We start from the raw sequence: 27,454 nt of genomic DNA, 5'->3' as shown, positions 1-27,454 counted from the left end.
AATCAATAAGTGCCGGCAGTTTAGTGAGGACTGTGTGGGTCATTAAACAAGGTTCAAAAATCCCAATTTCCTGCCAGCTTCCCCATTGAATTCTCTTGTGGGAGACCAGTAGGGAATGTTGGACGTGACGAGACCGTAGGGATGCTGTGACAGCCAGAACTCCAAAGAGTTGCTGTAAGTCTCCCTCTCTTAGCAGCCCTGCGAGTCTGAATGGTCACTGAATAAGTGGTTGTAACCTGAGGATCACCTGTAAAAGAATATTTTCCCTGTAAATGTTTCCCTGTAAACATTTAAGCCCTCCAGAACTTCTCTGGAAAGGGCCACAGTTGCTTTGTCTACCCAATGAAACAGCTGTTTCTTCCCTTCAGGGTTCTTCCCTTCGCTTCCCAGAGGATTCCCCAGTACAGCCAGACTGGTTTCCTCCATCTCGTGCTGCCTCCAACGTTTCCCTTCTTTCATTATCTTTGGTAAGAAACTGATCTAATATGGCTGTACAAGAACTAAATGAATAAATAAATAAAGTAAACCCTGCAAAGTACAGGCCCTGCTTATTCTCATGATTTAATATCCACTTGGGTCCTCTATCCCAGAGGTTCTTGCTTTTGCTTGACGGGCACCTTTTTATTTTGCTGGAGACGTTCATCCTGCCATCTACCTCCAGTCTGGGCCTTTGCTCTTACAGGCGTCCTTAGAGCAGCTCTGCTCCTTCTAGGACGCAAAAGAACCAGCCTTCCATACTATCCCGAAGCAAGCGGGAGCAACACCCCGGTCAAAGGTGGAGGGAGGCAGGTCAGCGAGAAGTACACTTTTGGCCCAGCTCCCCTCTCATCCAGCGTGTCATGCAACTGTGTCACTAATGTCTTACTGGCAAGTGCCAACTGCTGGCATGTGCCAATCACTCAGCGGAGGCAGTCCCACAGTCCTGACCTTTTGCTCAAGCAAGGAGTCCCTTTGGCTGGGGAGTAGCAGCTCCACAGTGTAATATGTCGATGGAGATTCAATCATCCAGGCCAAAAGGCTATTTAAAAGGTTAAATCAGGGCAACTGGTCCAAAGCATATACTTTTGTTCGGTTGCCCTGAGTGAACTTCTTAAACAGCTCCTCCACATCAGGGCAGGCTTCAGGGCAGGCTTGCAAAAAGAGGGCAAAGGAGGGGCAGGCAGCCCAGGGGCTTGAAAGAAAACAAAACAGATTGAGAATTATGGCCCTGATTTAAGTTGTGAAAAAGCATTAAAAGGTGTGAAAAAAGACTTGCTGGAAAGGAAGCTCTGGTGGTCATCAAACTCAAACCAGGGGGGGATGGGGACTTGGAGAACATAGTTAAATGTTTTACGTTTGTTTTTTTCTTTGGATAGCAATGTTCATTTACCAGAAGCTTTTCTACAAGATCTTTTGCCTTGGGAAAGAACTTCTCTGGGAATTCATATTCCAGTTTGATTATCTTTTGAAATATGAGATATTCATTTCTGCAAAAAAAAAAAAAAAGTCACATTAATGTAAAATCCCAGATAGGAAAGAGAAAAAAAACCCACATCATATCACACAAGAAGGCGATTTCTTCATCAGCAAGGAAATACTCTCTGCTGGAAAGTGGGTGGGTGGGGAGACATTATACTGCAGTGATCAGGCCAAGGTTGGTGCAAATCTGCACTGAATGCATCTAACTAGACACTGGCTTGAGCCATACATTCTGCTTAAGCCATGCTGAATTATGTTTGTCTCCAGAAGTTAAACCATATTAAGTTGTACCTTGTGGCTTAATATAATATATCAAAACCATTGTGGTCCAAACACTGTAGTTTGTTGCTAAAATTGTATGAAACCAACAACTGTAGCATTCAACAAATCAGTTAGTAGATGTCAAGCCTTAAACAATGATTAGTCAAACTCAAACAAATTGGCAGGAGAAAAAGCAATGTAGCTTCAGCTGTAACTACAGAGAGTCTGGCTAGAGTGTCTTTAGATGGTCCACGAGAAAGTTCCCTTTTTTTATTCCCATTCAGTGTCTCTTAAGGGAATCAGAGCAGAGCAAGGAATCTAGCTAGGGAGCATGATTAAGCAGAGACACAGCACTCTTTCCAGAGTCAGAAATTCCAACCCCTCCCAGTTTCTCCTTCGCTTCCCACTGTATGAGGATTCGGGAAATCCTTTCTAAAAACTGGAAACTTGGTACAATTCAGGACATTGCCTTACCCAGCTCGGAAAGGTGGTAACCCTGCTACAAGCTGGTACACGATGCAGCCCAGAGCCCAAAGATCAGAACTTCATCAGCAAGATGGACAAAGGGAAGAAACAAAGCACAGGAATTAATATTACATAAGCCACTTATTGTCATGTCTGCTTTCAACAGCCGAAACCACCAGTGTAGGAAACAATTCCGCAGAGCTTCACCTATTATCCAAGGTGTTCCTGGCAAAGGATCTTTGACAACCCTTAGTCAAAATCAAGCCTTCGGGGCCTTGCAAAAGATCTTCAAACTGGAGGCCCATTTTGTCTCTGCGGGATGACGTTCCATAGGGAGGGAGCCACCACAGAGAAGGCTCTTTTTCTTGGTCCCACTAGATGAACTTCCTTAGGAGAAGGGGCCCACAGCATTCCTCCTCCTCCTCACTCTGGTGGGTCAGGTAGATGTGACCAGGAGAAGATGGTCCTTCAAATGACCTGGTCCCAAGCCACGTGGGGCTTTAAAGGTGACAACCAGCACTTTGAATTAGAGCCAGAAGCAAATTGGCAGCCAATGGAGGAGAGAAGATACAGGTGCCCATCTAGGCCACCACAAAACCATGTCGGCCACTGCAATTTTGAACCAACAGAAGCTTCCCCATACTTTTCAAGGGTAGCCCCATATACAGTGCACTGCAAGATGACTAAGATGTGAGTGACTGTGAGCAGAGATTTTTGGTTTGGGAAAGGGCATAACTGATACACCAGCTGTGTTGTGCAAAGGCCCTCCTGGCCATGGCTGCCACCTGCTCCTCAAGCAGGAGTCGGGAGACCAGGAGAACCCCCGGATTACGCCTGGGTCTCTCTAGGGCTGTGCCAAGACCAAAGATGGCAATTCTCCATGGACCAAGAAAACCATGGAAACCAGAGCCATCCCGTCATACCAGGGTTCAGTTTCAGCCATCCAGCCCTTAACTGCCTCCAAGCACTGTGAGAGGGAAGTCACTTAGCTCACCATGGACTGAGAGAGAGAGCTGGGCGTCATCAGCATGTTGATGATAACTCAGCCCATGGTGGCGCATGATCTCACCCAGCGGCTTCACACAGATATTAAACAAAAGGGGAGAAAGTACAGAACAGTGGGCGGAGGGGGGGGGAGGGGGGGAAGATCTCTGGCTTCCAAGCAACCCTGGCTGAGAGCGGCCACAGAGGAGGTGAAGCAGGACAACACAAAGCCCCACTCCATTCCAGGAGGCGGCTGATGGTATCGAAGGCTGCCGAGAACCAGGAGGGATGCAGTGCAACTTAGTTTAATTTAGCTGTGCCTTGAGATATATTATTCATCCTTTATGGAGACTTCACTAAAAAAAAGTTATCCTTAAGAATCCCCCACAACAAATATTAATAAGTATCACTGTCTAGTAGGAAAAAAGAAAAAAATAATTAAGAGCAAATGTTGTCTTGGAATGTTCTATTGAACAAATGTTTAATGATTTAAAAACTCTCAATACATTTGAGAGTTTTTAGGATCCCTTTTCATCTGCTGGACACCCACCCACCCACCCCAAAATCTAACTGTCAACAAAACAATGCAAAGAGCTTGGAGAATCAGGTAAGAGCTCAAAGGCATCTCCTTAATGCAGTTCAAAAGAAAGCACGGAAGCATTTAAACCCACAGGCAGAACTCACCTTTTGCAGGCAGACTTTTCTGTTAATAACTCTGGAGACACGTACTGGGCCGTCCCTACAAAGGAGTTTGCCCGTGCTGAAAAAAAGAAACACAGAAGTCAGGCAGGGAACCTTTCAAGGCAATGCGACTGTTTCATGGAATGAAAGATACAGGACACACACCTTGTTTACTATCTGCAGACAATATTTTTGCTGTCCCAAAGTCTGTAATCTGAATATGCATCTCTCCATTTAACAAGATGTTCTCTGGCTTCAGATCCCTAAAAAAACCAAAATGGTTATATGAACTGAGCATCTCTTCCTCCCCAGGGAAATGCTTAGCTCCACACACAATGCCCAGTTAGAGCTCAAACTCTTCTAAGAGTAAATTCCATTTTAAAAACTCTTACTGCAGGATAAAAAAAACTAAACTCTGGAAAAAGGTACAGCCGTACATGTTTTGAAAATGACTTGAAGTATTAATTATTTATGATACGAAAAAGTTTTAAAGAATCCTCTCATTAAACATAATGCAACCTTTTGTCTTGTTTTGTTTGTCCCTTCTAGGCAGTGTTGCCTCCTGGTGGCTTCCTGGACTCCAAATCCCCACAATTTTCCTAGCAAAGGGTTTCCATTGACGTGGCTTGCCTTTGCCTCCTTCCTAGGGCTAAGGAGGAGTGATTGGCCTGAGGTCACCCAGCTAGCTTGTGTGTCTAAAGCAGGATTAGAATTCATGATCTAGTCCGATGGCTAAACCATACCACTAAACTGGCTTTTTAATGCAATTTTAGCCGCCTCAAATTGAGGAGAACCCTATCTCAAATTAGTAAGATAAAGGATGCCAATGGATCCCTATGATTCAACTAAATCAAAGAGCAAATAAAGTTGGAAGGAGAAACTGGAATTCGATACACTCAACCGATACAAAATATTATTGTAAGGTTCTAGTTACAAGGACCTTGATTACAAGATAAAGTTATGACTGACATGGTATTCAAACTATATAACATGAAGACCTTAATGAAAGATTTCTGAGACTTTTTAAAAAGTTTTAAATTATTGCAAGTTCTCTCAGCTGAAGACAAGCAAATCCTGGAATACATTTCAAGTGGTACTTCTCAATTCAGTTCTCAAACAAGAGAAAGATCCATTTGTGCCACTAGGGGGCGCTGCAGGGAAAAAGGCTCCAGTTAAGTTTGCTTGTGTACCTCTGGGCAATCGAGTAATGGGCGGTAGCTTCTCTCCTCGGCCTTAACTGACAGATAAGAGGGTAAATCTGCCTCACAAATTAGTTTCTCCTTTGCAACCCTTCAATGGTTCCTATTAATCACAGCATAATCTTCACCTGCAGTTTGGCCAGTTATTTGGGTTTTCTTTTCCTCCCTTCAGTAAAATGGCTCTGAGACCAAACTTCGAGAGTTTGGAAACGTTTCCACAGTGCAATTTTTGCTGAGAGCAAAGCTGCAGTTTGCAAATATTGTGAAGAAACATTCTTTTCCAAATGCTACAAGGACGACAAAACACATCCTTGCATTCCAGAGGCACCCTAAAGACATTAAAATACTTTATGGAACTAAATGATGAGAACCAGAATGAAAGGGCAAGCAGCTTTTCCTTCCAGAATCCTAATTCCAGAAAGACTTTTTCTGGTGCTTCTGGATGATCACGAAGCGTTTTTTCACCAGCAGCATCTTCAAGTAAGGAAGTGTTGCAAACCACCGCATCACAAAAATACAACTAGAAGAAAAATGCACAGAATAAAAGTGACACTGAAACTCGGTTGGGATGGATGATCTCCTTTGAAAGTTTACTAAAAAACAAAGAAGCTCTTCAAGCACAGTAATAATTGAGGATCTTAAAATCCCCCAAAATATAAGGAACACTGGGCTTGATGAGGGCGTCTTTTGGGTTCGGCTGCAGGACTCCCTACAGATTTTAACTCCCATTTTTTCAGCAATCTCTGCGTCTGAGTCAGACACGGCACTTTTGTCAGAAATCCCTAACCACGTGGCTATGATAGAAAGATCTGTTTTTGAAATTCTAAGGGCATCTCCACTTGCAACTGGTGAAAAAAGTAAAGTGAAAGATTTTATTAAGAAACAGGAAGAATTTTTTTGCCATCCAATACATGCTGCTGCAAATCTACTGGATCCAAGATTCAAAGGCAGGGGTGTGAGTGATGGGAACACAGATACTGCATTGGACCGGATTACAAAAGAAGCACTAAGGACTTGAGGTTGGAAAAGTACTTTCAAATGTTGCAGAACATAGAACATCTTCAGGGATTTGGGAGAGGAATGCATTCTAGGATTCTGCAAAACATCTGAAGTGGGGTCAGGTTTCCTGCCTAAGCAGGGGATGGACTAGAAGACCTCCAAGGTCCCTTCCAACTCTCTTATTCAATTCTATATTCCTCCTGCAACATGGTGGCAAGGTCTCTGCACCACACGACCTCCGACACCTCCCTTACTGCAGATTCCTGCATCTTCTGCTGCATGTGAAAGAATCTGGTCTATCTTTGATATTATTCATACCAAATCAAGAAACAAACTTATCTGTGAAAAGCTTGTTTCAATCTGTGCACTGCAAACCTAAAGTTTTTAGAAGTCCATGAGAAAAAATGGCAAAAAGGAAGAAAAGAAGAAACGGAAAATGATAGCAGATCAGAAAATGAGATAGAATAAACTGCATGTATATGTTATGTCTTCTTCTATTGAGCTTAAATATTGAGGTGACCCATAACTTTATTTGCTGTTGGTGCTAAGGGGATATAATCTGATTGTTTTTTATGTTTCTTGCTGTTGTTTTTTTTGTTGTTGTAGGGAAAGAGAGGGTGCTTACTTGTTTTATTGCAAGCATAATCCCTTTATGCTTTTACATTTCACACAATTTGTAAAAATACTTCCACACTAAACTTTTTTTCCCAGTTTTTCCAAGATTTCTATTTTTACCAGGAAAAAAACAGGCCGGAGGGGGGGGGGGGCTTTTTTTCTCACGGCTTTTACATCTTTCCTCTGGAGTCCTTTGTGCCCTCTGAGCTCGGTTGTTTTCTTGCAGGCATTTCATTACTCAAAGTAGGATCGTCGGTGTTAGTGCTAATCTTTGGATGGTCTTCAAGGGCAGCCCCATGTCAAGAAAGTTGCAGTGATCCATCTAGGAGTGCCACTGAATCATAGCTTCATGAAGTTGATGTGTTTTACAGAAATACATGAAATTTGAATTAACCTCAGCTTTTTTTGATTGTTTCATTTATTTCACAGACAAAGTCATCCCTCAGAGAATTTGGGGAATGGGAAAAATTATGAGGAGATGGCAGAAAAGGAAGGAAGGAAGGAAGGAAGGAAGGAAGGAAGGAAGGAAGGAAGGAAGGAAGGAAGGAAGAAAAGGAAGGAAGGAAAGAAGGAATTCGCAAGAACAAGGCAAGACAAAAAACCTGAACTGTGAAGGTGGCCAATGAGCTGTGTGTCAAGGACTACTGTATCATTTGCAATGTTTGAACAAGCTCTGTAATTCAGGGCAGAGCCAGCTCCCCAGAGGACTAAGGGTGCAGGGATAAACCCAGCATCCTGCAAGCTCCATACTGACTGCAGCCACACAAGCCCTCTGGGCATGGGGCGAGTGAAAGTGAGACAAAACCTTTAAGTATGCGTTTCCTTTCTTGCAGTGGGAAAGTAGAAAAGGCCAAAGAGATCAGTCTTCAGGAAAGCCAAGGCAATGCAGAGACCCTTCCAATATTTTTGCCCCACTCAGCTTCAAAAGCATGGGTGTTCCTCTTGGCAAAGATGATGCTGAACCAGAAGAGAAAGTTCAAAGCCTCAACCAGCAGCGGCTGGGAAGGTTTCTCCCAAAGGCCTTTCGCTTATACAGTCACACGATAGAGAAATAACCCACAGCAGACGAATGGATCAGGAGGTGCACCAATTTTTGAATTTTGAATACATTACCTATGGATAATTCCCTTTCCGTGCAAGTACTCTAATGCAGCCACAATTTCAGCAGTATAAAACCTCGTACATGTCTCATCAAATGAACCAATCTTTCGGATGTATTTTAGAAGCTCTCCGTTTTTAGCGTAACTGAGACCAAAATCTGAACGCCAAGTTAAGAATTATTTCTACTGGGTGATCTAGACAACACAAGCATACATTTGGAGACAAAGCCAAAGAGAAAGCCGTGAGATTGGAAAGAGGACCGTCCAACTGGTAGAGAGGAAGGATTTTAACTGGTCTTTAAGGCTCTTTCCTTGAGTTTCTAAACTAGCTATTAATCTACAGCTACTCCTTGATTTAGGACCATAACTGGCCCAGAATTTGCATTGTAAGCCATAAGTCAAGTCAGATCTAAATTTTAGGATAATTTTTACAGTGGTTGTTAAGCAAATTATTTAATTGTTAAGAAAATCATGTGGTCACTAAGCAAACCCAGCTTCCCCAATGGGCATTTTTTCATGGAAATCAGCAAAAAAGAAATCACAAATACTGCAGAACCAGCTGTAAATAGGAGCTGCTTGCCTGGCGGTTGAATTGCAATCCCATGACTGTGGGTTGATTTGACAGTTTGTAAGTCACTCTTTCCAAGGCTTCTGTAACTCTGAACCATTCATAAGCTGAAGTACCCGTGAAGCAGATACTGTAGTTTTTTAATATTCCCCACAACAGAACTGATGCCCTCTGCTTTCTCCAACTCAGCCAGAGGTGGCTCCAAAATTTTAGGATGCCCATTCTGCCCTTAGAACCATCCAGAAGCTTAGGAGTTTCAGCATTCAGCGCGTGCACATGGAATTCCAGTTCAGTTTCCACCACAGACACCCGTCCACTTTTGCCCATGGTTTTTACTGCCAAGTGAATCACCGGAAAGGATACAGAGCTTTTCTTCATCTTGAAATGTGAAGTAGAGCTTCACAAAGAAAGGGTGATCCAGGCGGGACATCACGTCTCTCTCCCTGGTCACGTAGGGGACCTTATTCTCTTTGATGATATGCCGCTTCTCTAGGATTTTAACTTTTAAACAACAGGCAAATTACTAGACATTTGGACCTCGATCGATGAGTCCCGCTCTCTGTCTCTCTGCTTTGACCAAATAAAATAGCCACACCTTGTAGCAGTATTGCACTGAGTGCCGAAAAGGGAGCACTTTGTGAACTTGCGCTTGAATAGGCCATGACAAGGAAGAGGAGCTGCCAGCAAGTCTTCCGGTTACTGCTGCGCATGTGCCAATCAGCTGGCCGGCGCACATGCTCACACCGGATAATGGAAGACCAGCTCTTCTGGTTTCCAGCACTGCCACATGCACAAAGGCCAGCTGATCATCGCATGCGCATGCACGCCAGAAATCCGGAAGAGGAATGGGCAAGGCAACGCGTGCCAGGCGACATGGCTCCGTGTACCACTTCGGGCACACATGTCATAGGTTCACCATCATGGCCTTATAGCAAAAGCAGATGTGACTTAGAGGCTCATTAACAAACTACAACCCAAGAATCAAGTGATACTCACTGGCGTATTCTCGGGAAGTGGTCAATTCTCTGGCCAAGACAACCTGTTTTGAAGGGAAAGAGAAACCCGGTTACACTCGGAGCATGTGAGAAGCGCCTGGAGGCAAGACTGGCGCATACATTCGTGTAGAGCCAGCCGTTCTCTATCTGGAGGCCGTCACAATCAGGGCCAGCAAAGGGGTTAAGCGCACGAAGGCCTTGCTGAACTCTGCTTGGTGAGGTTTAGCCTCTAGAGGGCATCAGTTGTGCAAGCCTGACATGCCATGCTTACAAAATGAGTATGGAAAAGTATCAGGTTAATTCAGCCAGTTGCTCCCCATGGTGAGTCCTGCTCAGCCAGTCTCACCAGGTGCTTCTCAAGAGGGTTTTGCATGCTCAGAGAGCCAAGATCCACAATCTTATAGGGATTCATAGCAATCAGGTGTCTGAAGAAAATGCAAAGGCTTTGGGGGGGGGGGGAATAGGAATGGGAAGAAGAGGGGGGGAAGCAAATTCTGTCTAATGTGGTGAAGGTCAGGCACTCAATGACCTAAGCAGACTTGTCTCCAAGCGCAAAGGCCAGGAGAGAAGCAGCAGCGATCGCGGCAGAGCACACACCTGATCCGGCTTCTGCTCCAGCATTGACAACGAGCAGCTGCCCCAGATACTCACTGTGGAAAAAGATCCTTCCCCGAGTATCTTCCCAAACTTGAAGTCCTCTGGGCGTTTCTTTCGAGGCTGTGGAGGCTGCTGCAAGGTGCTCTCCATGTTCAGTTCCTGTCTGCTGCCACAGGCAGGTTGAAGGCTGGAATCCACCTGGTTCCTCACCATGGATGGAGATGAGCAGGAACATAAAACCACACTGGACTGGATGGGAACAGCATCATACTGTAAAGGAGAAAGCGCACTCAATGTTGTGGCCCTTAATCGATCAACCGTCACAAGACAAAAACGGTCAGATCACGAAGCCTGGCCTGAAAGAAACCTTGCAGGCACCGGCTGCCATTTTGCACAAGATCCCATGGCCTAAATGGCAACAGCTCAAGCCAGAGGCCACCTCATAGCCTCCTGCCTGCTTTGGACTCTGAAATGCCCTTCTCTTGCTTAGGGTTCAAATGGGCACCCGGGGTCCTCCCTCGTCTTTACCCCCCTCTTTCTTTCATTCTCTGCTTTCTATAGGATGCTGAGCAGGCTCGTTCCTCTGTGTTCACCAGGCAGTTTGTGTTGGACCAGACCAGAAACGCAGCAGCCACACTTGAGTCCCAACCCTGCCTATAATCAGCGCCTAAATTCCCTGCTAAAAGGAGGGCTCAGCTACACGATTCTGCCACACCAACAGCTGAGGGTGCTGGGCAGTTTGGCTGAGCACGAGAGGCTTCCAAGACATGGAATTGCAAACTCAAGTAGCAGCAGCAGCAGGAAAGGACCAAAGACTCTGCAGTCATGACGGGCAGGACTAAACGTGGAAGCCAGAGTTTAGCAAGAGAACATGGGAATCATTTGTGCTATTTTACATCCAGCGGCCAGGAGTGGCCTTGAACACTTCATTTTTAACAACGGGTGGCATTCCAAAATGGTAAGCGTGTCACAGGGATGCAAGGATGTTCTCTAAAGGAGGCTGCCTAGCCTAAACCATACGACCATTTCAGGGAAACGAGCAGTTATGCCAGTGGCAATTAATGCTTCAAACAATTGGACAGGCATTGACGAATTGCTTAGAAACCACAGAAGTATCATCAACAGGAAATGCATGACATTTAGGGATATAGGGAGCGAAAGAAGGTAAAATAAGTTACAAAGGGCAAAGTTCTCTTTTTGAAACAATGGAACCTTGCACAAATGAGGAAAGTAATACACGGATCCCTCCCAGAAACGCAAGATTAAACCAAACCAAACCAAGACACTCTGTCAGCTTCCCTACTCCAGGGGAATGATGGGAAAGTAGAAGTGCCAAGCAGAAGTGCCCCCTTAGGTTGCCCCACACCTTTTGGACCAAATTTCCTTCTGCCCCAAGGACACAGCCAGGGACAGTGACCACAGGCAGCCTGCATGCGTGCCCAAGGAGAGGATCCTTCACATGGAGTTGGGGGGCCTAACCAGGCGTTATCTCAGCTGCCTCGGGCCTACTTGACTTCCACTCTTCCAATGGCTTCTCTCTTCATCTCCGCTCCTGTGGGTTGTTTCCCTAATATCTAGGAATTCAATTTTACTTACTTGCTTTATATAGCCAACCATCTCACTTTCACATCACTCCAGGCAAGTTATAATAAAAGAAAAACACAATGGACACCATCAAGCATCATCTAACCAATCATGTGGTATTTGCTACTGCAATGGCATTAGCAGGCTCCTAGGAAGGAAGGACTTCTTCCTGAATATTAAAGCAGCTTCTTTCAATTTATCTAATTAAAGAAATGAGGGAGGAATACACGGAGAAAAGGAGTGAGTAAGAGCAAGGCTTCCTGGGTGGGAGGGTGGCCAAATCAATAGAGAAAACCACATTTCTCAAGTCAGGCTGGGAAGAGCACCACAAAGTGGGGGAATCAAAGCAAGAAATCAGAGCCCCCAAAAGCCAGTGGAAAACAATGTCAGGAGCAGAGGAGATCCTAAATTCACAAAGAAATGGATTGGACCTTTTTCTAATACCCCATTTACCACTGAGAAAGTTTTGTTTTTAGAAATATATTTTGTCATATAATTAATAGAATGTATACAATTGGGTTCCTTGAATGGAATCAACATCCACTATTTAAAGATGCAAATCATGTGGAAGGGAGGGAGGGAGGGAGGGAGGGAGAGAGAGAGAGGGGGGGGGGAGAGAAAGAAAACCTGAGATGAGCTACAGATGGGGCATTTATTAGCTCCTCTCATGACTCACAAACCTTGGAGATAAAAGCTCTGAAAACACTATTAAGTGCAGTTTAACTTTAAATCATTTTAAGCAGCAGAGTACTTTTAACAGTTCTAGAATTCACTTCATTCCAAATCCTTTCATATTTCCATTGCTTCCGTAAGAATGTCAAAATCTTGCATAATGAACTATTTCTAGCCCGACTTTCCTCTCAATCCTCTGAGATCTTTAAGACTTCAGTTATTTTTAATACCCGACTTACACGTACTACTTTAGCATCTGGCTTGTCTCCACTTGGGCAGGCCATCCCGCTTTCCCAGCACAGAAACTGTACAGGCAGCCTTTGAGTTTTTGGACCAACATTTCTGTCTTTAAGTGATGTGGTCATAAAATACAACATCACGAAGCAATGCTGGCATTCCTTATGGCCAATCCTTGCGACCTGCCCAATCCAAGCTGTTCTGCACTTGGTATCTCCTGGGCCCGAGGAGTCTTGGTTCTTCCATGGTGAGAGACGGCCCTCCCTTCACAACTATCCCCCCCCATCTCTGTACTTTTGCCCACCCCGCACCCCCCACCCCCCGCCTTGAAGGTGGCAAGCAGCCTCAGAACAACGTGGCTCAGGAGCCTCTTGACTGCCTTTGAGCCCAGGGGTACCACAGCCCCCCCCCCCGAGAAGCCACAGCCTGGCCCAAGAGCCCAGGGCACAGCTGCAAGTGGAAGGGTAGCCCCCAGCTTTAGGTTGTAATGAAATGTAAAAAAAAGAAAGGAGCGGGGGGGGGGGGGGTTCCCAGAGACTCAGCATTTCGCTAGGAGACCATCAAAATCAAAGAATCTTTCCATGTCATCATCGGAAATCAAAGAATTAAACGTTGGTCTTTTTTACTTTATCTCCCCTCACAATGGCCCAACATGATAAGTGAAACCTGCTCTCCCTTCCCTGCCCTCACGGGGCTCCATTGGAAAAGCTGCTGAACAGGAAGCCCCCAAAGATTCCCCTCAAGAAACAAACACCCCCCCCCCAAACTCAGGAATTCTCTCCAAATACCCCCAGCGCACTTTGCTAAAAATGGCCGCTCCTCCCTTCCAAAGGGCCAGTCGGCCCAACCCTCCCAGCTGGGTAGCCCAGAAAAAGCCCAAATGGCTTCCTGTCCACATGAAGGTTTTGGGAGGAGGAGCTGCAGGGATTGGCTCCACCTCTCAGCTGCCCATCTTCCTTCCCTCCTGGGTTTGGTTCTGGCAGAGTTACTTATCAGGCTTAGTACAACTAGTACTTGACTAGTGCTAAGCACTCAACTAGCACCATACTAAGTGTTGTACTAAGCCTGACAGATATTACTCTCTACTTAATACTGTATATACATATAGGCATGTATAGGCATAAAGAAGAGAGGGTCCACCCATTCTCCAAAGCACCTGAAAGTGGGACAAGAAGCAATGGATGGGAACTAAACAACATCCCTGCGACCAATTCGCTCTCACAGGGAGGGACTCCTCCGGGTGCCGTCCACCAAGCAATGCCAACGGGTGGCGCCCAGGAGTAGAGCCTTCTCTGTGATGGGCCCAACCCTCTGGAATGACCTCCCCCCCCCCCCCCCCCGATATTAGAACTACTACCGACTTCCGCTCCTTCCGACAAAAACTTAAGACTCACCTGTTCCAATTAGCTGGCCTGGCCCATTTATAGTCGCATTTATACCTCCTGGCAAATATTTTACCCTGGGATAGTTTTTAGGGGTGTTTTTTAACGTATTTTTAAATTTTTAAAATTTTAAATCTAACTTTAACTATTGTACAGTAAACTATTGCTACCTCCTCCAGCCACATCTATATTTATTTTATATTTATATTATGTATATTTACTGTTTTTAATATGACTGTACACCGCCCCGAGTCCCTTCTGGGAGAAGGGCGGTCTAGAAATCAAATAAAAGTTAAAGTTAAAGAGAAGCAGCCTAGAACTAAGGAGGAATTTCCTCACTGACTAATTCGCCAGTAGAGCTGCTTCCCTCCATCATGGGGGTTTTCAAGAAGCTTTAAGACAAACATTTGCCTGAAATGGTTTTCTGCCTGAGGAGGGGGTTGGACTAGAAAACCTCCAGGGTCCCTTCCAACTCTGTTAATGTGTGTCCGTGCATGTGTGTGCACACACAAACACACGATGGTAACTTGGTACTCATTGTTAATTGGTTCCTGGAGTTATGATGAGTACCAAACAATTTTTCCCCATAAAAACTCATGTAGTGAGTCAGAAGGCAGCCAACAGCAACAAATTTTAGCTTGTGTGTTGAGTACCAAACAATGAATATTGGGGCAAAATTTTTGTACAGAAATTTTTGTGTACCAAATTCGATGAGTCTCAAAGCAGTTGAGTACCAACCTACCATTGTACATACGTACGTATGCAATAATTGCTTTATTTTTAAAATACTTTCCCTTAATTCTACTGTGGAATTGCCATATCTTTTTCTGGTCATCTTCTTTTCTTGGCTTTTACGTAAGCACTCAGAGTTATTTACTATATTTCAGCAAACGGCTGTCCTTTCCTGCCAAGACAAATCCAGAGAGCCTGGAAACCGTAAAAACAGCCCACAACCCTCCTTATCCTGCAGAATCTGCAGCGCTGCATGCAGACAAGCAGAAAGCCGCAGCTGAAAGACAACATTGACCTCCACCCACAGGGAAGGCTTCAGGATTTGACAGGTCTTTTGGATTTTCCAGGAGGGCAAAGTCTCACCGCCTCCGTGCGTAGCTGCTTTCTTCCCTGTCCCCACTGCTGTGGAATCACACTTGAAACAGAGCTTGGGTTCAGCCTGCCGTGTAGGCCAGCTCATTCAACCTCCTAATGCAGCTTCCCAAAGTGTGTGAGCCAGAAGGCTCATAGAGATCTCTGCACAGACCAAGATTTAATGGTGGCCCCAGTGCATGTGGCTGCATGCACAGGCCCTGGAGCCCAAGAGCAGGAGAAAAACCTCTGGGAATCCAATAGAGGAGAGCAATTAACCAAAGATAAGGGGGGGGGGGGGAGAGGCAAGAACAGTTCCTCAAAGGCTCCTATCTGCCTCCTTCGTGCATGGAGGGAGGAGGCCATAGCCAGAAGGCAACATGTCCCATAGCTATTTATAATAGCCCCAAATAGCATGACCAGGGACTGGGATTTCTGCCTGCCCAGACAGTTGCTGAGACTCCGACCACCCTTCCCCAAAGGACTCTGTACTGCCACAGGCAGCTTTCCACACCGAGACTGTGAATCGAAGCCTTGCTTTCCATTTTTGCCTGGCAAAATCTGGCTTAGTCTGCTCTCATTGAAAGCTTCTTCCTCAAAATGCAGCCGTGTTGTTTCTAGAGGATTTTCTTCTAGACTGGCTCAGACTGAACAACCAGATTTACTTGGATCTTAGGGAATTTATTTTTAAAAAACTATCTGATTCGTAGCCACCTATAATACAGGTGTGCCAGATATACACTCATTTGCTATTTAACAGAAAGACAAGCACCTTCAACTAAGTTGGCTCATTTAATCATTTAGGCATTAAAAAGGTTAGGCATGAGAGAGCTTCCTCAATCCCCCCTCGATAACCAGCTGGAGATGTTCTCAGGGATTTTGTGAAGTCCTCTGACAACTAAGTTACCCTTCTCCTCTTCTTTTTCTGCAATTCAGTTGAGACCTTTGCTAAGCTAGAGTGGAGGATTCTCAAATACATTTCTCTAGAAGTTACAAGAAAAAGTTCTTGAGTACAGAATAAAATCAAGGTGAATATGTATATTTTGTGTTTGATCCAAACTCATCTATGCCCCTCTTTCACTGAAAGTATACATTGCCCAATTAAAACAAACACTCAAAACAAGAATGGGCCTGGGACTAAAAGCTTCCCAGAATAAACTTAATATTCTCCATAAATAAAGAAGGAACCTGAATTAACTCCTGAACGGGGAAACCAAAGGCGAAGAAGGGGGACTTCTTTCCTTTTGCACCATCATTCCTTAACCCTGTGGCTCTCATTGAGTAAATGATGCCCATAGCTACCAAGAGCTGGCCATTCCTAGCCTAGAATATTGTGCCTCTAGCATCCTAGGTGGTTTTTGTAGCCAGATGGCAGGCAATGCTAAGATTTGTTTATTTAGGCTTCTATTGTCACTCCAATCAGTCAGATTCTGGGTGGCTTACAATTCCTACATACAGAAATTTAGTTTAAGGGAACATCAACATATAAGCCACTAAAGACAATAAAATAATACAAATGCCTAGTTCCCCATCTCCTCTCTGAACATCCAGGCACCACTTACTTTCCTTGATACAATCCCAATTCTGTCCTACCCAAAAAAGCCCTGCAGAAGACCCAGGTGCCGGACATTAACAGGGAAGGAGTGACCTAATCTCCAGGCTGTTCCAGAGCAGGAACTGCCATCAACATGACTCCACCTTGGGATTCCTTATACACTCCATCCCCGGGCCATAGTTTGAGGACCCAGGCAAATAGTTGCCCAACCTCTTCTTAAAAGCCTCCAGTGTTGGAGATCCACAACTTCTGAAGGCAATTTGTTCCACTGATTAATTGTTCTGTTAGGTTAATTTCTCCTTAGTTCTAGGTTGGCTTTCTCTTTATCTCCGCCCATTACTTTTTGTCTTGCCCATCGGTGCTTTTGAGAATAAATCAACCCCCTCTTCTTTGTGGCAGCCCTTCAAGTCCTGGAAGATAGTTATTTCACCACTAATCCTTCTCAATAGGTTAGACGCACCTAATTCCCCTAATCTTTCATCCTACAGTTTATCCTCCTTCCTCTATCTTTTAGAAGACAAGTTGTCTGCTAGGAACCTGTTTTATATGCCATTTGGTGCAGTGTGTCTCCCAGTTGATATAGGAGTAAAGTCCTCCATTACTACTGTAGTGTTTCCTGCACACCTTAGCTAAAAAGTTCATCCATTTATTCTATTTAGTTGGATGACCTGTAGTATACATTCATGGCACTGTCATTCTTTTTTCCTTTTATATTAATCCAAATGCATTCAAACTTTTTCTCTTTGGTTTTGTGTATTTCTGTAGAGATGTAGTTGTTTGTTACACATAAGGCAACTCCACCTCCTTTTTTGGTAGGTCTGTTTCTTTTCAACAATTTAAATCCTTCTAGCAGTACATTCTAGTTCATGGGCTTCATCCCACCAGCTTTTGGTAATGACAAGAGTGTCATACCTGCCTTCCTGTATTAGGACTTGGAAGTCCATCCTGTTGTTCATCATACTTTGAGCATTAATGTACAGGCATCTGAATCCTTTATGACTGACTCTGCGTTTTCTTCCTACGATATTTTACATCCAAGTTCTCCTTTCTTCTCACTATTTCTTATCTCATTGTTTGATTGGTTACCTTAAGGTTTATGCTTGGAATTAGGTCCTAAAGACTAGTCTGCCTCCCCTTTCAATGAAAATAAAAGCCCTTCAGATATGCCAAGCCAGTTGTTTTACAAATACTTTTCCCCTATTTTTTGTGAGGTGTAGCCCATCCCTACCAGAAGCCCTTCATGTAGATAATGTAGACCACAGTCTCGGAATCTAAAATTCTCTCAATGGCATCATTCCCTAAGCCAATCCTCCATTCCCTCAGTGGATGTTGACTTTCCGTTGGAACACAGATGAAAACACCACCTGTGCTCCCATCTCTTTGGCTTTCGTATTCAGCTGCTCATAGTCTCTTGGCGTGGTTTTCAGGCTCCTTGTTGTATAATTCATCCTCATATTAAAGAGAAGAAAGGGAAAATAATCTGTGTGCTCCATTATTTTAGTGAGCTCTCAGCTACATCTTTGATCTGGGAGACAGCAGAGGCCCCTTGATAGATTGCCCAGTCTACAAACGGCTGGTTCCTTTCCTCTGAAAAGTGTGTCTTCTATCACCAACACATATTTTTTTCCCCTTTGGGGAAATCTTGTTCCCCCCCCCCCCCCCCCCGTCACCGGTATACCTGTTCTCAGGCTTTTTCTTTTCATTTGGGCCTCCAGTGGGCATGAATACATATATGGCACGTATACATACATACTTACACACACACACACACACACATCACAACAGGATTAGTCTTTCCGTGCCTATGTGTTTTTCCTGTGACTATGCTATTTGCAAATGCTCCGAGTCCTTCCAAGGCAGGGCGCCTTATTTCTTTTAAAATTTGGTTTAATGAAGAATTTTATTTTTTAGCAGTATTTTCAACAAGGCATCCTTTGCTTTTCAAAATTACCCTGTGGGATTAATGTTGGAATAAGACTTAAATGTTACTCTTGTGCTCCCTCTTGTGGCCAGTGTTGAAGTAAACCTTAAATATTCCGGAAACTCATCAAAGGTTTCATCAGACGGCCTTCAAGATGTAACCCAGAGAGGAATAGAAAGGGAAAAAAGTCATCCAGCTCATTTATTGTAACAGAATATATAAAAATAGAGAATTCTCAGTTCCTCTCAGGCAAGATCGTTTTAGCAGGGTTTCTTAATTTTGTCTAATTTGGTGGCCTTTGGGTTCCGTCTTTATTTTTTAAAAATTAAAAACCTTCAATATTTATACATTTTAAAAATTATAAATGATTTATTTCAGCTTTTGTGTTGCACCACCATATTTTGGCACCAACCCTTTCTGCTGCCCAGATGCTATCCTCACCCTCCTCAGCCGTAGCCCCGCATGTCCCACGGCTGCCCTAACATCATTCCTTCTCCTTCCTCATCTCTCTCTCTTACTTACTTTGGTTTCTTTAACTTTACTTTTTCTCCTTTCTGCTCCTCCTCCTGCGCTCTACACAAGCCGTTGCACCAGCTGCCGCCACAGGTTGCCCAGCGCCACTACCTGTCAGCACCAATCTCACCCACTGCCGGTTGCGCCTGCTGCTGCCTTAGTTCATTCATTTATTAACAAAATTATAAAATGTAGCTTGTCAAACTTTTTGTCTATAAAAGGCTGTGTAACAACTGTGAGCTTAGGTGATATTCCTCAACTCCCAGTCACTCAACTCATAAACTGACTGCAAAATCTCAATTCCTGAGGACTTCTCGCAAGAAGCAGCTGTCTGGAGTGCATGTGAGCGATCTCACAATCGCTCCAGAGAGATTTTATCGGCTAGGATCCAAGATCCAGCCACTGAGTACCATCAATGCTATCTCCATCTCAAAATGCCATTCTACTATAACAGGGACATCTAGCTCACCATGGTGTTCCTTGAAAGTTAGGTTTGTAAATTCACTTTCTACTGTAATCACGTTAAAAAATTATCTATTTAATAATCTTAAGGCTATTAGAGATCTGCAAAATGACAAGTTTACATAGACACTTGAATTTACCTTCTTTGAGAATAAATGTAAAATTAAGAATGTTAAGAATTTAAAGATTTGAAACAAATAGCAAAAAGCTAAATAAGATTTTAATCGAAGAAAGGTGTAAATTAAGGACTTTATAGGAGCAAAAGGAGTTTTGCTACACAATTTTGGAAGTAATTATTAAATTATTGTAAATACCACTTTCATGAGAAATAAATTGTTTAATTCATCTCAAGTCATATCAGAAACTTGAGAGGACTAAAATTTTGAAGTATCAAAGGAAAAATATAGGTTTATTGTTTATCAGCATCGAGACTAAATGACACAAAATGGTATCCTATTTGAAATATTTCAGAAGAAATCTGAAGAACTGGGACAGGAACTAGCCGCTATGTCAGCAATGCTGTCTGTTTCTACAGACAGAATATGTCCAAAAGGTGTCATATAGAAAAAAAAATGATAGATGGAAAACAGAATATTCTGGAAGACCTAAAGGATAAAGAACAGAAACAAACCTCATCTGTTTGAGAAACAGTAGTCTATAAAGAAATTGCTAAAATACTGGGGAAAAACAGAACAGATAGTAAAAGTGGGGAAGAGAAATGACCAGCCAAGAGAATGGCGAGTAACTATTTACTGGATTAAGACAAGAAATTTGCTAAAGCCTCCAAGAATGAATACAAAGTTGGTTTGTTTGATCAAGGTTAAATTAAGATCTATTTCTATAAAACTCTGGGAACTCTTTGTGATGTTTGTTGATATCAGGGCTGAAATGTTAATGATTTATGGATTTGCTTATGAGTAAGAGATTAGTTATGGGAAGAAAAGCTACTACATAAAACTTTACAATGTGAATTATTTAAGCTTGTTTGTACTTGTGATAAAGATCAGAAGTCACCTACTTAAATTTTTCTTCTCTCTTTTTTATTTTTCCTCTTTCTTTTCTCTCGCACTTTCTAGCCTCTATTTTTCTTTTTCTTTTTTCTGAGTTTAGTTTGTATTATCTTTTGCTAGAAGCTTAGAGCTGGAAGGGACCTTGGACACAAGGCAGGAGTTCTTATAAAAATCCCAGACATACGGTTGTCAAATCTTTTCTTAAAACCCTCCAGCAGAAGAGCACAAGTTGGGAAGGCAAACCTGAGGGCAGGACAAGAAGCAATGGGTGGAAACTAATCAAGGAGAGAAGCAACTTAGAACTGAGGAGAAACTTCCTGACAGTTAGAACAATTAATCAGTGGAACAGAAATTGCCTCCAGAAGTTGTGAATGCCCCAACACTGGAAGTCTTTAAGAAGAGGTTGGATAGCCATCTGTCTGAAACGGTATAGGGCAGCGATGGCGAACCTTTGTTGGCTCGCGTGCCACAAGTGGGGGGAGCGCAGGGGGGCGTGTGCAGGCGTGCCGCACCCATAATGCAACGTGCGACCCCCCCAGTGCGCATGTGTGCACAACGCGCGACCCCCCCTATTTTTACATGCTTTTTTCACCCTCCCCAGACTCCAGAGGCTTTATAGGAGCCTGGGGAGGGCGAAAAGAGCCTCCCCCGCCCCCCCGGGAACCCTCCGGAGGCTTCAGGGTGGTTTTAAGCGCTCCGAAGGCGTCAGGGAAGCCTCCGGAGGGTCCCTGAAGCCTCGGGGGGGGGGGGGCTCTTTCACCCTCCCCAGGCTCCTATAAAGCCTCTGGAGCCTGGGGAAGGTGAAAAATAGCTTTTAAAAAGGTGGACTCAGCTGGCCAGCTGACAGGGCAGTGCCTCGCGTGCCCTGACAAATGGCTCCGCATGCCGCTTGTGGCACGCGTGCCATAGGTTCGCCATCACTGGTATAGGATTTCCTGCCTAGGCAGGGGGTTGGACTAGAAGACCTCCAAGGTCCCTTCCAACTCTACTATTGTATTGTATTGTTCCATTAATCAAATGTCACTTCACTAATCTCAGTGTCACAAAATGATTTTTTTTCTTTAAAAAGCATGTGTTTTGTGTGCGTAAATTTATATTACATACACGGGTGATTCTGGGCAGCTTACAATATTAAAGATCCATAATATAAAACCCCACCCTTCCCCCATGGCAGCAACCACACAATCAGATTAATTACTTGATGGTCTCCAGGCCCACTGACAAAACCTTTTGGAAAAGCAAGAAGGGGGGGTGGGTGGAGGTGGACAATCATACCTTGTAGGAGTTGATGTTCCCAGGGAAGGGGCAACCACCGAGAAGGCCCTTTTTTATGGTCGCACATCCCTAGTGCAGCAAACCCTGCCCTCTTGTCATGGAAAGTTGGAGAGCGGACTAAAGTGGGGTCTAGTGATGGCCTCTTAAGAAGAGAGGGAACCACAGCCCCTTTCAAAGACTGAGGCATCCCCCCCCCCAATCACTTATCCCTGCCAATAAGCACTGGCTTGTCCCCACCAGGAGGCTTTAACCAGCCAGGGGGAGATATGGATCTAAAATGGCTGAGCTCAAATTCCCTAGGCCTAGAGAATCTTACCTATTTCTCCAGGATCTACAGGGTCAAACCATTCCCAGGTAACTGAGCAAAGATCTACCCTGAGCATCTCCACTGGGCCAGTAACCACGCCCATGTCTAACTTGGAATGAATCTGAGTGACTTTCTCTGCCAGAAAATGAACAAATTCCTCAGCACGTCCTAGAAGTGGATGACCTATATTCACCAGTAAAACTCCAACAACACCAATAGCAATATATTCTTGTCACAGTTAGCTGATTGGTCAATTGCAATAGTTCAAGTTCCATTCAGCAGAACAAAATTCTGTAATGACCCTTCACTCTCAAGCCATCGGCCACAATGAATGCACCACCAGCACAGCCTCTTTTCCATCCTCTTTCACCTAAGTCTGATGGGACAGAATCAGTTTCTACTGTTCTATTGACTGTTAGAAAAACACACAATAAAAGAACAATCATAACACTTGCTCAGAATGCTCAAGTTCTGGTCTGAACACAGAAGAGAGTATTTTGTTCTAGACTCAAAGCAGGGTGGTTATTTCAAGTTCAGAACACTGAGAATGTTGAACGGCAGGTACATTGTACAATATGACAAACCCTGATTAACGACACAAACGCTGTACTCACACAACATACAATCACTGAGGATACGGGTCAAATGCAACCTTGGAGACCTTCTAGTCTGATCCCTGCTCAGTCTAGGGATCCACTGCTTTCCCTTTGGCAGCCATCCAGCCTCTACTTAAACACCTGCTGCAAAAGTCCTACGTCACCCCTCAGAAGTCTTATCCTGAAGCTCTTATATCATCTTGCTCCCTTTCCACTCCGGTTTGGCAGTGCCCTTCCTAAAATGTAGTGCCCATACGCTAATCTTCTGGCAATGACTGAATTGTATTAAAGGTGCTTACAGACCTCACAATTGAGCTTGCAACAGGTGGGCAGACTTAGCCATATTTCAACAGGAAACTATGAGCATCCCAGACCAAGGCAAACCCAAAACCCCTAGGGAATTTCTGGAAGCTTAGCTGAGACAAATCAGCCCTTAACAGAGAAATAAATCATATTTGCACAACCTTCAAAAGAGGCAATTAAAAAAAACTAAGAAGGAAACAAAAAGGCCAGGACTCATCCTCTCCAGTAGCCTACGCCAGACAAACAGTGATTATCACCAGACAAACAATCAACAGGACACCTACCCTAATTAAGGAACTACCAGAGAGAATAGCCACATCACCAACACCGGCAGGACAAGAGGCTACACGTAAACAGGAAGCAAACCCCACACTCACTACAAGGATAATGTTACCTAGTTGGGTAACAAAATGTCTGCTAGCCATCAACCTACTCAGAGAGCACAAGGAATTCCACAAAACACCAACTGCTCTCCCTAATATGGGATGGACCGGGAGCAGGTTTCGACAAATGCTGAGACTTGTCAGAACCAGAATTGCCGGGTGAAAGGGGACCTCTGTTTCTCCTGTTTTACCAGGAATTCTCCACTCACCCCCCCCCCCCGAGCAGAGACAACCCCCACACAGTCCCCGGATGGACTGCAAATTATCTTTCTTTCTCACTGCTCTTGATCTGCCTCTCTCAGTCCAGCTCCGTGATGGCGAATCCATGGCAGGCGTGGCAGAGGCGGCACACAGAGCCCTCCCTGCTGGCACACGCCCTGTCGCCCCAGCTCAGATCTCCGTGGCGTTTCTTCCGTGAGCTTCTCTTTCCCTGCAAACAACGAAACAGAAGCTCACGGAAGAAAAACACCTGACCTCTTGCCCCGCCTCCCGCCAGCCAGATGGTCTTCGGGTCTCTGCTGTGCATGCACGTATATCCACGCACTCACGTGTTTGTGCATGTCTGCACATGCACATATTTGCACATGTTCATGCACGCACACACACGTGTACACCTTTCGGTTTGGGCATGCATGCATGCAGAGAGTTTGGGCACTTGGGTGTCTAAATGGTTCGCCATCACAGCTTCTTTACCTCCACCATCAGAATTGCGACCAAAGGCTGCAGGTTGGATCAGGAAACCCAGAAGAGTCTGCACTGTATTCCAATTCATGGGTTGAAAACATGGGAGGGAAAGGCACAACACTGTACAGAGAGGCCCTTTTTTCCGAAAGGCTGAAATATGCTTTGCGTTTAGGCTACAGCCTGTGCAGGTCACAGCCCCTGAGCGCATCTTCCCATTTGTTACCCCCAAGCACCACCAGTCCTGGGCCTGGGAGAAGATGGGAAGCTCCACTTTAACCTGGATCAGATATACGCTAAAGCAGTTTCAGCAGGGGGCCCAGATGGGAAAAATGGCTGCATCACGTGGGCAGTTCTTAAAAGAAAAGGCAGGCAAGCAGGCATCTCTTGAGGTGCTGCCAAGGGATAAGCAGATACGCCCTGAGGCTACATCAGAAGAGGTGAAGTCAATACGAGAACCCTCTGAATTAAACTGAAATCCATTTTGTTCTGTAATACAACAGGATGACCAAAGGATTGGAAATTGCCTTTTGGGTGCATTAGCCAGATATGAGCTGAAATACGATGGCAAAAGACTTTCCTCCTCTTAGATCCTGTGCCAAAGTAGGAAGCTGAAGCCTAGTTAGCCAACAGAATCCGGCGGCCACCGTCTCCACGTTAATGTCCCAGGCACCGATTAAAGGGCAATGGAAAGCAATCTCTTTTAGAGCAGCAAACCTACCTAGAGGAACCTGAGGAATGCAAAGCAAACAGGCTCCCCACCCCCAGATGCAACACAGGAAAGCAGGCAGAGGCTTTCGGAAGACGGCCTTCCTTCTCCTCTTGCCCACTCACCTCCGCAGGGTCAGGTTTTGGGCTCTCACCAGACTTCCCCACTGTTGAGGGGCTGGGGGAGTGGGGAGGGCCTGTGTGGGACAAGAGTGCCTGCCCACCCCTCCTCAGAAGCAAGGGGGCAACAGTTTACCTAGTACTGCCCCATAATGAGTTGGCACCCAGCTGAAGAGAAAGCAGAAAGACGAACAGGTTGGCTCTCTCTGTGGTGGTCTCTGGCAGGTCCTCTTCCCTCTGGAACCGAAGCTCACACTGACAGCAGTTGGGGGCTGGGGGTGGCAAGAGTCCAGCAGCTTTCCTCACCTCCTTTTCCCCAGAAGCAAGGCAAGCAAGCGGACCTCCAATCTCCCCTTCCATTGAAATGGCATTTTGTCCGGGGGGGGGGGGTGAAAACAAGCCTGGTAGTGCCTGAGCATGTTGATAAGTTATTGGCTCTCCAGCATAGCCTAGGGTTGGGGAGAGGCAGTTTTCCACTGGAGCCTATCTAGCAGCTCCATCCAATCTAGCATAGTCCCCTAGCCACCAGGCGAATGCATTTTTGTCTTGTCCAAACAGCTGTTGACCTAAGGCTCAGGCCTGGCGAATGCACCTGCCCATCATACTCCCCTCCTCTAGTGCTTGATCTCACTTGCTGGAGAGAGGACCAACCCCTCCAAGAATGGGTTGTCAAGCCATGCAGAAATGCAGTGGGAAAAGGGGAATGAGGTGCCTTGAAAGCTGCCATCCAGCATTCTCAAAAACAAATGTGTTAAGGGAAAACAAGTCCTTCACAGTCCCATTGGCAAGTGGACAGTTGAGAGGTTCAAGAAAGAGATCAGAATAGATCAAAGACTGACCTCCTAATGGCTTGCAGAAAAGCTTCTAATCTCTATAGCAGCAATATACATAAAAAGGTTGCTGAACACAAACAGCAGATCAGTTCAGCTGTCAACCTGATTTGCTAAAGGAATTGACTCTATGCCCAGAGATCTTTTGGAAGACCGGAAAGATGAGAAGTCTCATTAGGCCGTTTGCAGTAGCAAATGACAACCAATCTGGTTCCAATCTGGTTTGGTAAGCAATATAACCTTTTCAAGGTGCAATCACCCTATTCTGTTCAGATGTTTCTGGTTGCAGTGTTAATCAAAGGGAGCAAAGACTTCCGCAATACCTGTCAACTGAGCCAGGGACTACCAGAGCCAATGGTAGAGACCCTCTTGACCTCTAGGCACAAGGAAGACAAGAGCGTTTGACATGATGAAAGTCTGAACCATGGTGGAGAAGGAATCTTATGGCAGCACAAGAACGTCTTGGATCTCAATAAGTCACACTGGACGGGGAGGGCCTGATAATGAAAGCCTGTCTAGGCAGGCCCCTTGGGCTCCATCACTCTGGACAAATGGGGTCACTCTCTTTCAGGCATCCTTATGTGTGCCACTCAGGTGTGTGGCTCTCATTTCCTCTCTGGCATTCTCTGCTTCCTTTCATGAGGTTTAATACAGATTCACATGCACCAACAATAGCTCCTCTGGAATGAAACAGATTCCACTCAATACTCCCTCTTGGAAGCAGCTTTCCTAGTGATGCTAACCTCAGCCATGAGTTGTCAAATTAAGTGTTCCTATTGATAAGGGAAGGTCCGGCCTCTCACCACAATAAGTTGATGTTCACGCCAGACCCTCATTTCATTCTTAAAGTTAACTCCAAGCCTCACAAGGCACAGGAGATGGCACTTTTAAATTTCTGTCACACCCTTTACCATCCAAGACAACATAGCTGATATAAGCTAGATATATGCAGGAGCTTAAGAACCAAGTGCAACCATTGGGACAAGAACATGGAATGAACTAGGGAGATATGTAATCTATTCCTCTATTAGTAGATACATTTCAGTGGCTAAAATTAAGCAATTATTTGGGAGAACAACTGTCTATTCAATCAAAGAAGGCCTGTCATCTGGGATTACCTGATATGACATTTGTACAGGAGCAAAGTGGTCAGAATTATTTCCTTCCATTAAACACGACTGGAAAAACATATTTGTACCTGCGAAGATTGGTTTGGTTTGGTTTTATTGGACTTATATGCCGCCCTTCTCCCAAAGGACTCAGGGCGGCGTACAACATAAAAACGCATATGACAAAAGTTAGATGGCCTTCAGTTGCTCTATACTTACCCCTGGAAAGTCTTCCTAAGTTGTTACTCTCACCTTCAGGAAATGCTTGTTTTGTACTTAATACTAAGCTATTATCTACTACAGCACTATCAATTGTATATAAGCACTTGGCCATTTTTTTGGGGAGGTCTTATTATTTTTGAGGTGCAGGAGGCGGCGAGCGTGGTCACCTCATGGCTGATGCTGTGTTGCAATATTTTCAGGGAGGACTTATTTTAGCTCATGCACTCAAGAGCCCGATTGGGCTTATTATCCTGGAAGGTCATATTTTCAGGGAAACGGATAAGGTTGAATTATTTTTCAGCTAAACATAATGCATGCAACTAAGGAGCTAGCCCTCATCAAACAACAAAATTTAAGCACTGCTTTCTGGCTAGAGGAAACAGAGTTAACCCTTCCTTGTTGCCCCCCCCCCATCACTGACATAATAATATGGAAGACCAGTACAGAAACAACGGCTTCTGGCTTTTTAAGAATTACAGTACAGGTAGTCCTCGACTTACAACAGTTTGCTTAATAACCATTTGAAATTACAACGGCACTGAAAAATGTGACATGTTTTTTTCAGTTATGATCTTTGCA

The 27,454-nt window shown here is 44.7% G+C and overlaps 1 protein-coding gene across 2 annotated transcripts in view; it reads right to left on the bottom strand.

Annotated features, from left to right (window-relative positions):
• PDPK1 (3-phosphoinositide dependent protein kinase 1) overlaps positions 1-27,454 on the bottom strand; it is a 63,598-nt gene that overhangs the window by 34,741 nt on the left and 1,403 nt on the right. For both annotated transcript variants that reach the window (XM_081965399.1, XM_081965397.1), the window contains exons 2-9: positions 9,977-10,192; positions 9,327-9,369; positions 8,694-8,831; positions 7,776-7,920; positions 4,015-4,112; positions 3,853-3,928; positions 2,194-2,262; positions 1,370-1,466 (exon numbers count right to left, since the gene is read on the bottom strand). In XM_081965399.1, the coding sequence (XP_081821525.1) occupies positions 1,370-1,466; positions 2,194-2,262; positions 3,853-3,928; positions 4,015-4,112; positions 7,776-7,920; positions 8,694-8,831; positions 9,327-9,369; positions 9,977-10,192 (882 nt within the window). The remainder of the gene's footprint in view (positions 1-1,369; positions 1,467-2,193; positions 2,263-3,852; positions 3,929-4,014; positions 4,113-7,775; positions 7,921-8,693; positions 8,832-9,326; positions 9,370-9,976; positions 10,193-27,454) is intronic.

The sequence above is a fragment of the Natrix helvetica genome, assembly GCF_964273705.1.
Source record: "Natrix helvetica genome assembly, chromosome: 13".
NCBI classification, from domain to species: domain Eukaryota; kingdom Metazoa; phylum Chordata; class Lepidosauria; order Squamata; family Natricidae; genus Natrix; species Natrix helvetica.
Note: the sequence above shows the minus strand (reverse complement) of the source record. Positions and strands in the feature narration are given on the sequence as shown.